This window comes from Juglans microcarpa x Juglans regia, chromosome 4S (assembly GCF_004785595.1).
Source record: "Juglans microcarpa x Juglans regia isolate MS1-56 chromosome 4S, Jm3101_v1.0, whole genome shotgun sequence".
In the NCBI taxonomy this organism is placed as follows: Eukaryota; Viridiplantae; Streptophyta; class Magnoliopsida; order Fagales; family Juglandaceae; genus Juglans; species Juglans microcarpa x Juglans regia.
In genome coordinates, this window is record NC_054601.1 from 6377197 (window position 1) to 6387889 (window position 10693).

A 10693-nucleotide genomic window follows, 5' to 3' on the forward strand; every position below is an offset into this window, starting at 1 on the left:
GAAACTAAACGCAGTCTAATGCTCTTATATACGTATGCTCTACACACCGATTGAGTTCGGAATAAAATTTTCCTTTATATATCTATCTTTGATGTGGACATACAAATTAAAACTACTTTTAAATGCTCCCGGTCCTTGTGAAAAACTGCAGTAGACCATTTGAAATTTTGAATGCTTCTATTTATAAGAAAAACTGAAGCAACATCTGGTTAGAACATAGCAAATTAAGACTGTTTGGTTACGAATTCAAAAAAAAAAAAAACTGTTTGGTTACATTAATTTGGTTGAATTGGAAAAGTAAAGTACGAATTGGAGTACTGAAATATTAATTTGGCAGATCCAATATTGTTGGCAAACTTAGAACCAGATCAGTTGAGAGCTGCTAGCCTGGTTACATTAAAAATGATCGACAACAAATCTACAATACTTGTATCTTTGACATGATCAGGCATGCTTGCAGCAGCCATGCATGCATGCATGCTAAAGATCAGCTTCTTCGTAAAAATGGAAACGACAGAATAAACCTGCATCATATATATGCAGGTCGCAGCGGCAGAGCTACGGGGATGGATAAAAATTACTGTTATTTTGGACCACAATAATTATATAAAATATATTAATATTCATGCGCAAGCTGCCTGGCCCCTACCAACCATTTACGCTAATGATGATCACTCCTCAAAACTCTACACAGTGCAATAGTACTGACAGGAACAAACCCTAGCTACCTAGTTGATGCATGTTTATGTTCGGCTTTTTCGATGCAGCTTAGAAGTTCGAGCCGGCGGCCATGATCGATGATGATCATCCATTAATTCACTTCGAAGTTGATCGCCTGCATCGTTGCCACAGTTTTCAAATCTCTCAGATCCAGTTAGTTATATTCGTAATTTGGAAAACGTGTTAATGATAACTGCATGAATTTGACCAAAGGACGTACTAAGTACTGTGTATACTTTCAAGGGCTATACATATAGAGTAAGATTGACCTACTGGTTTGACAGTCAAGCACGTTGATAAATTGGAAATGATCGATCACAATTAAATCTGATTCATTATTTATATATTTATTTTTTTAAGAAAAATCGGCAGATTTTGCAAACTAAGATGATCATCATGATCTGCTATATATGATTTTGTTTTAAGATCGAGCGAGCTGATCGCCGATCTGAACACATGCATATGGCATACCAAATTTAGTTTAGGTTATTGTTATTCAGAAAAGTAACTTTGGATCCATTTGGTAAAGGAAATAACGGGGAAAAGAGAAAACTTTGGATCCTACTTATAACTCCTCGTTCCAAACAGCTAAACTGATAGCTAGATGGTACCACCCTACCTACGAATTGCTATCCGAACTGTATAATACCTAAAACTTGATGTGAGAGGGAGAGAGAGAGAGAGGCCCTAAGTTGGTGGGGGCTTCACACATGTTCGTCATTCATGGATAATTAGGCCGGCCAGTGTCCTTATTTTCCGAGTACATTTAATTTGGACTGATGAGAGTCAATTTTCAGCCGAATTTCTGACAGGGACAGCACAGAGGGTATGTATGTATAAGGAAATCTTGACCCACTTTTCGTTTCTTGACCACGATTCGTTTTAAGATTGTCCAGGACACCAACATCCAAATTAAAAACCCAAAACCAAAAAAGTATTGCATGCGCTGATCATGAGCTAGCTAGTCAGCTTCTGTTTTTGTAATCTTTGATTCTTTGTTTCTCACCCTTTTTCCTTATCTGATCCGGCCCTAAAGTTTTTGGCAGTGAATTGAAATGATAGTTGAAAGTTAAATAAAATATTATTAAAATATAATTTTTTAATATAATTTTTATTTTAAAAATTAAAAAAATTAATTATATTTTATTTAAAAATTTAAAAAAATTATAATGATCAGATGAATAGAGTAAACACATTCTCCAAATAAGGCGTTAGCTATCAAAAGGATTCTTCCCGAAAGGCTATATATATATATATAATATATATATATATTATTGGGTGTTAATATTATAAGTGTAGCAGATAGAAAGGAAAAAACAACTGGAGTTGGCACTCACAAACGTAATTAAATACAAAATAATATATACGAGTTAGTAAGTTACATGCAGTATGTAAGTTGTACAGATCAATATTCTGGGACTAGTGACTGAAATGGCACTAAAGAACATCAAATTGACCAGTAATCTGCAGTGAGGTGTAAGATAAAAAGATTTGGTTAATGTTGTCTACACTATATATATATATATATATATAATATTTCCAAGTAGCATGGATAAGAACCCAATATATTTTTAACATTAGCATATATAGAACATTTGAATACGTCTGCGGTATGGAGGAGATCACTTGAGGAAATCAAGCAGGCCGGTTCAGATCACGTCGGTCAGTGGAGTACGTACTGACACAAAAACACTTGTGGCTAAAATCATATAGACCAATTAACCCTATTTCGATCCAACTTCATGGACTGCTTCGCTCTCATAAAGATATATATATATATATATATATATATATATATATACTTATATATATATATGATTCTGCTATAATAATTTGCATTTATCATTCCATTAATATATATATATATATATATCTATCATATGAACCAAGAAATCGAAAAGGCAAGCAATGTCACCGGCGCCAACTTGCTATACTGATAATACTAATAGATCGATCAAGTAATGCTCCGGCCAACAGAAAGAGGGAGAACGTCACACACAGACACAGAGAGAGAGAGAGAGAGAGAGAGAGAGAGAGAGAGAGAGAGAGAGAGAGCACTGAAAATCCAAATTACGATAATCGGCCAGGTGCAATACCATATATATGGCCAAGCAGACTAGGAATATACTAATTATCAAATGTTGTACTGTATTTTAGTACTACTGCTGGTCAGTATGTGTGTGTGTGTATATATATATATATATCTGAAGGTCATCACAAGCTAGCATCGACAGCATGCAGTCAGCAGATCATAAAGAATAATACACTCTTACGAACGAAAATACACTCATTTCAAATGCTGTAAATAACGTGGTAACTAAGATTAATTCGATTCATCTAATTATGAGAAAGTTTAAAACGCATGTCACGAAGTACTGCTGACTCAATGAAGTTGATGATGTCCCATCGTACAACCATCTGTGTCTTCTGGCTTAATGATGCACCGATATGCATTGATATTATATAATATAAGGAACCTCGATCGGACGAGATCAGATCAAGAAAATATTTATCTTTGTGGTTAGAAATACGTACATGAGAAGCAATTAAAATAATAACCAGCACTTTCATCCTCAATTTCAGCAGATCCTTTGTTGACCTAAAGTTGAATTAAATCTATACATTATAAGAAAGACATAAAAAAAATATAAAGCTTTGTCACAATATTAATGTTGTTATAATGATTTCATTCTAACTAATTTACATTACTTGGATCCAGCTTGGTTTCTTCAGCATGATTTTGTCGCTTTACCAACAAATTAATGTCATTGATCAAATATTTATGCAAATTCTCATCTATTTGCGTGTCATGAATCCATCTCTAGACTCCAATACTCAGAATATCTTTCAGTTTTGTCCATTAGGCTCCAACATGGCTCTAAAAAACACTTGGTAATGTAAGGATTACCTAATAAAACCCTCTATCTTAATCTTGACCTAAAAACTACTGGTTCGTGATCAAATCAAAACGTACAGATCTATTGACTGGAATATTCATAAAAGCATGATCTACCAATCGGTTTATCTTTATTTTCATATCCAAACAAGTCATGAATAACTAAATGAAATAGAATAGAAGAAAAAGTAAATGGGACGTCAGATAATACAAAACTAGGAAAGACTTCCGTAAGCTTCCTCATGATAATTCTTTCATACATTCCCAGAACCAGTAGCCAGTCTCATCATAATACTATTTTCGTAAAAGTTATTAGCTAATGAGCACCTCTCTTTTCACTCCACCAAGGAGCGAGTCACATCGATCCATGCATGTCTATCTATTCATGGAGGCGCTAAATTTTAATTGTTTTGGAGAAAAGTCGTCGGTATGTGTGTAAAAAGTAACTTCTGGTATCTACTTATATAAATAATTAGTGAATTTGTGCAGGGAGCAGGGAGACTAGGAGAGGGTGTTCAAGAATTAATGGTGTAAAAGACATGTAAAGGATAAAGATCATGGCTTTTCAAATTCTTTGCTTAACCTAACACGGAAGCTAAACGTCCCATTTGCATCCGGCAAGCAAACGGATAAACTGGAAAAAGTGACTTCGAGTGCAACGCCAACCAGAAAGCGTATTGAATATCAACCCAGATTAGAAAAAAAAAACACTACAGAGAAACTAAATAATAAACATTATAGCACGCACACATCCACATGCTACCACAGAGAACAAATGTACTGTAATTTAAAATGGGTCATCGATAAGATCAAAATAACCAGGAAATCTGAATTGAAAATCGAACAAAATCAAGCATCCCCCGTATCATCATCATCCTCGATTGTTTCTAATTCCTGTGCCTTCTAGCTACTTCAGTGGTGGGTTTTACAAAGTACTACTTAAAACCTTAACGAGAATAACTCTAAAAAGAGTGATAGATTTGAGACTATCTTAAAGAGGTTTCTACGATCTGGGGGAGGGAAGAATTGCGTACCAGCCATGAAGGCATTGAGCGAAGCTGGATATAGTGAAGGATCAAGCAACGTAGCAGATGGGTTACTAGTGGTTGCTGTCGTGGTGGTGGTGGTGGGGCCTCCCATGATGAGATTAAGATGTTGAGCTCCGCCTCCATTGCCGCCTGAGGAGCTCTCCCCGCCTTGGGTGTAACGATCGTCGCGGCCTTGATCGTAGAGAATTCCCTTGAAAACATGTCCTCCAATGTTTACAGCTGTTTGATACGCGTACTGCTCGTCCGGATCTTCCATCGCGCTTACTCTTACACAGCGAAAGACCGCTGGAGAGTTCACCTCAGCTGGAAATTGTCCCAGTTCCAACCCTAGTCAACTCCAAGAAAGATCAGTCCAAACGATCGAAGGAGAAAAAAGAATTCTAAAATATGAAGTAAGGAAGAATGGGAAGTAGTTTAATGGAACTTTTCGTCAGTTTTACTAAAATACAGTGGTAAAATTGGAAATGGAAAAAAAAAAACTTTGAAAGAGAAAGATCAAAAGCAGGTGAGTGGGTGAGATTGACCATGGAGCTGGACTTTCTCACACGCAAACGATATGGATTTGTTGGGTACGGGGTACTGAGTATTTGTCCAGAGAAATTCGTCGAGATCACAGGAAAACGTTCTCTAGCATCTCACAGTTTTCTGAAAATTCTTTATAGGTCCTTTCCCCAGCAGATCTTTAGGCTAAAATTCCAATCGTGGGGTTTTCTTTCCCACCTTTTGTTTGTCCGTAAACTACAACTTTACCTGACGTGGTGTTGGGTATACGGGTGCAAGCAAGAGGGGCCGCTCCTAATTGCTTGTCTCTCTGCTGCCTTTTGGGATTGTCTCCTCGTAACTGTTGCTGTTGTTCTTGATGTTGATCTTGCTCATGTTGTTGGTCATGCGGCTGTATCTGTTGTTGTAAAGCTGTGAGCTGTTGTTGCCGCTCGCGCCTTTTAGCTGCAGGAACCCAAGTGCTCTTTACGTGGGTTTGGCACTGAAACCCTCGGCTCTTGCAACATGTCCTGCATCTGAGATGGGAACAGTCTTTCTTGGCTTGGTTTCCACAGTCTTGGCAATTCATGCCTCCTCCTAGTCCTCCGGCCTGACTTATCAACGCGAATCCGGATCTTGACGGCTCATGATTATCAGAGACGCTGTTGGGGTTTCTTCGACTAGGACCCACTCCAAACGAGTAGTAGTTGCTCAAGTTTTGCTGCTGCGAATAGTACTGTGGCCATAACTCAAACCCTTTGTTGCAGATCTCCTCGTTTCTGTACAAAAACAGGTTCCGCTCTTGCTTCTCTTCTTCTTCCTCCTCTTGTTTGTTTTGCTGGCCTTCTCGTCCACCTAGATAGAAAAACCCAGCCATTTTTTGCACCCAATACCCGAGACGACGACTACAGAAGACCTCAGTTCTGACCAAAAATCCATAGCAGAACGTTGTTGTCTCCAAGTAATAACCAAATCTTCGAAGACAGATCGTGATTTTCGGGAACTTGAGGGTTGGAATTGTAAACAACCTTGGTGTTGAGTTTAAAGAGACAGCGAGTCGGAGAGCGTTGTTTACAGTTTTGACCTGGTTTGTGTTTCAGACTACTCTGACTTGGAGAGCGTGTGATCTTCGTTGTTGGGGTTTTGCAGCTTTTGTGGGCAAAGATATGGAATTTTTTAAGGGTAAGAGACATGGGGAGAAAGAGGATTTCTTGGTTCACTCAGAGCTCCAATTCTCTTATTCCGTTGTCCGAAGCAATAATAATGGCACGGAATTAGAGCTCTGCAACGCCGCCATGGCAACTGCACCCCACTCTGCTACTTAAACACTAACCTTATTCAATTTATGACAACCAACTCTCTCTCTCTCTCTCTCACACACAACTGAGTTTAGATTTTTGGCCGTGCGTTGGTGAGAGAAAGGAAAAAAACCTTTCACTGGACATTTCTCTACAGTTTACTTCCATTTTCATCCGATATTCTAAAAAAGAAAAGAAAAAATCGTTGAATCTCAGTTATTGTAGGAGCATCGGATGGTCACCACATATCCACGTGTCAAGGAGTCAGCTTTTGCTTATTCGTCCTGGTACCGGAAAACCCGCTAGTACTTTTTCTGCCCTTCCCCGCTATTACCCATTTTTTAATGCACAAAAGCGATCTACCACGAGAGCAAGCACTGATAACCTCACTGTGTGTCCCCTACAAAGTGCCCGTGAAAGTTGTATAATACTCTGACACGTCAACTATTTTCAAAAATTGTGGTGGTGACCGACCGGGATTACAACTCACGGTAGTGACCCCTTCGATCATAAATGTTGAATTTTAAGGCTAGCGATAAATGTATTTTAAAAGAAATGCTAGCACAAAACTTTATAAATGTAATTTATTATTTTTATATTTATATTTCATTACAAGAAAACTGTTTATTTACGATCAGTTAATTTTAGCGAAATGACTATTTACAACTAAAATTGGTTACGAATAGTCTTTTGATCGCAATAAATTGATTACAAAAATCTATTTTTCTTATAGTGTTTATATATTTAAATATTAAGATAGAATGATAAAAATGACAAATCACATTTTATATAGACAAAAATATATAGTGTAAGACTTCTCTGTAGAATTTTTCATTTTAAAAATATCAAAAATAAATAAATTCACAACCCTCCTCTATAACAATTTAAAATCAAAATCATTTCTCATAAGTCAAATCTTATATGTGGAGTGTCAAATTTACGTATAAAACTCATACTCTAAAAAATAGTTAATGTTATAATTAATGTGCCTTAAAATTTATAATAAAGGACAATAATTTCTACTTGCATGGCTCAAGTCTTGTATTTTTAGTACATATGAGTCCATATTTCAAAATATTAATCAATATTATCTTTGGGCCCCCGAGATTCATTACAAATTAAATAAAAACAAATTTCTCAATTCCAAATAAGCTAATATCCTATTCACCGCTTTACTATATACAAGTCAGAGATATTTTATTGAGGACAATTTTATTTATAAGTGTGTATCACACATGTAATAAAGTGTTTACACAACATAATTTAATTTAAAAGTGACGTAGATGTTATATTTCACGTACCGATTTGAGAACAAGAATAACTGTTTCAGTAAATACATTATTTCTTTAACAACAATTTACAAATAAGATTCTCGAATGTTTAACATTGTCTAAAAATAATATGATAAAATACTATATGATCCGTTTGAATTCAGATATGAGTTGAGATTATTTGTGAATAATAGAATAAAATATTGTAAAATATTATTTTTTGACATTATTATTATTTTAAGATTTGAGAAAAATAAATTATTTATTATATTTTATGTGAAAAATTAAAAAATTTATAATAATAAGATAAAATGAGTTGAAGTAAATTTTAAATCTAAACATAGCCAAAATCTTTAAGAAAACTTTGACTTGAAAGTCTAAGCAAGTTTTAAACCAAATCATGAGTGGGTTTTTTTGGGGGATTTAAAACCACTCTTGCTCGTGTGTTTTTTCCTCGTAATTCCACACCAAATTCTTCGTGTGATCATTTCGTCATTGACATTTGTGGCTAAAATAGTGTTTTTTTATTATAATTTTTCTATCTTCTTTCTTTCAAATGATTAATAAAATTATGAGAAAAAAGGAAAGATAAAAGAAATAAAGAAAGAATTATGGGATTATTAACAAAATTAGAGGTCAAACGCCAACTGCGAGATGTCATGTCTCGGCCTGACAGAAAGAGTCGTAATGCCAGCCATTCTCCAACCCGTGCATGTTATTCGGCTTTTTGCGTTGGGGTTTAGAGATTATTGACCAATTATTTCAAACGTTTTCCTAATGAAATTTCAGTCACCGTCCTTGAAAGGAACACGTTACATTAATTTAAATAAATGTAACCAAAAAACTAGCTATAAGGTCTAACTGGTTGCAATCTGTTTTCAAATAATATATATTAAAATAATTGAAGAGATTGAAATAAAGTTACAAACGGACATCTTGTCGTTAGATTTATCAATATTAAAAATAATTTTATAATATAACAAATAACATCAATCTACATCAATTTATAAATTAATTTTATAAAAACTATGACTAAAGTATTTTTTTAATGTATTATATATATAAATATAATGCACAAGAATCCCCTTTTTCTTATTTATTTTAAAGAAAATTAAAAAAAAACACGTGAAGCGACCAAAATTAGTGGGCACTAATTATTGGGCTCCAATAATACTATAAGACTAAGAGGGGTACGGTCTTCCGGCGGACATAGCCCCAGCCGTACACGCACACATCTTGACAAATTTTGGTTCGGCGTGCGTGCCCAATATTACAGTCTACAAAAGAAGCTCCTGATCCCTTAAGTAACAATAATACTAATAATGCTACTAATAAATTAGTGCAAACATCCACAGTCAGCACAGTATTAGGGGCCCGAGGCAAAAATATATATCTGCTATATAATGTCAGAACCATCCTATAAACATGAATTTATTATCATAACCAAAAACACCCCCCCAGCAAATTTCTATAAATTAATTATTAAAAATTTTACGTGTAATTATTTTTATGTATTCTACTAATGTGATTAATTACGTTATTTTTTTAAATATAAAATAATTATTTAATTAATCACATCAATAAAATGTATAAAAAATACGTAAAAATTATTGTACATAACAGAACTCAATTATTATATTATCATTATGCATATAATATTTATATATGGTTTTTTAATTTTATTTTGTCTGAAAAATACGAATTATGATGGACCAATTCTAAAAACTCTCGAATAATATTATATCTCCTTTTGAAGTTGAAAAGGACTTCCTCGTACTTTTTGATATTTATTTCTTTGTATTCTCGAGTTGATTCAAAATATATACAGATATAGAAATGAACCACCTTTTAATTTGTAAAATAAATTCTGTCACGCTATCCCGGCCGGCCTAGATTTATATATAAACTTGGATTTGCTTTTTCGGGTTTAATTAGGTGAAAAGCATGTGGTCCGGTACCTAAACCCTACAGTTGTAAGTGAAAATATATACAAAGAAAGAAGAAAAAGAAGAACATGTCATGATCTAGGACTACGATCGAGTATAAGGTTGGGTGTTGTCTGACATGACACCAATTAATTAGCCAAAATCACCTCTGTGGATGACAAAGAAAGACTCTGCCCCTTCTCCGGCTAGCACATACCCAAACCGGCATGCCTCCTAACCACTGCATCATAAATTATAATCCCCATTTAGGACAACTTTTAATGAGTGATCTAAAATACAGTCATGTGTTATATAAGCGTCGTGTATTCTAAAGAGTACTTTTATAACACATTATTGGACCTAATATTACTCATTTTTAATTGTCTAAAGAGGAAACATAAGAAAAATATTTTAGCTACAAAGAAATATCATAAAAATAAATCTACAAAATGACATAAATTGATGTAGTATGTTAAATTATAAATTAATTTTTTATTATAAAATAGATTTAACTTATCATATAAAATCATATCAATTTATAAATTTATTTTTATAGAATTTTTATTTTATACTTTATTATCTACGGTCATATATTAAAGAGCACATTTCAAATAGTCGCTTTTATCGAGTACTTAAATAACAACCACTTAAATGTACTACATAGTAAGCGTGACTGTGGATGATAAAATGTAAAATAAAAAGTAACATTATTTAACATATATATATATATATATATATATATATTTAAACTTTATAACAAGCCGGTATGAACAACATGCTATTCACAACGATGAGTTGAAATGATTTGATTTACAAGAAGAATTTAAAAATCATATATTTTACAATCAAAACTTGCCATGCTAGCGATATGGAAGATGTGTCTATTACACCGACTTATATATATATATATATATATGAGTAATGTTATATATATTTATAATTTTTTCTTACACTTTTACTTACAAGACTCATTTTATTAGTTTTATTTTTAAATTCAAATTTTGAATTTCAAATTTCATAATTTACAGCATATTAATAGCTCACATATGAAAAA

General features: G+C 33.9%; 1 protein-coding gene across 3 annotated transcripts; it reads right to left on the minus strand.

Annotated features, from left to right (window-relative positions):
• Positions 1 to 669: 669 nt before the first annotated feature.
• On the minus strand, positions 670 to 6681 carry LOC121263020 (protein EXPRESSION OF TERPENOIDS 1-like). Of its 3 annotated transcripts, none has more exons than XM_041165784.1 (3): positions 5416 to 6681; positions 4651 to 4992; positions 670 to 835 (listed from the first exon to the last, which is right to left on the minus strand). In XM_041165784.1, exons 1-3 carry the CDS (start codon positions 6020 to 6022, stop codon positions 744 to 746), a joined length of 1041 nt encoding a protein of 346 aa, XP_041021718.1. In that variant the 5' UTR covers positions 6023 to 6681; the 3' UTR covers positions 670 to 743. The 3 variants fall into 3 exon arrangements, with proteins under 3 accessions (XP_041021718.1, XP_041021719.1, XP_041021717.1); XM_041165785.1 differs by lacking the exon at positions 670 to 835 and adding an exon at positions 2100 to 2184 and having other exon boundaries at positions 5416 to 6678; XM_041165783.1 differs by lacking the exon at positions 670 to 835 and having other exon boundaries at positions 4226 to 4992; positions 5416 to 6670.
• Positions 6682 to 10693: the final 4012 nt, after the last annotated feature.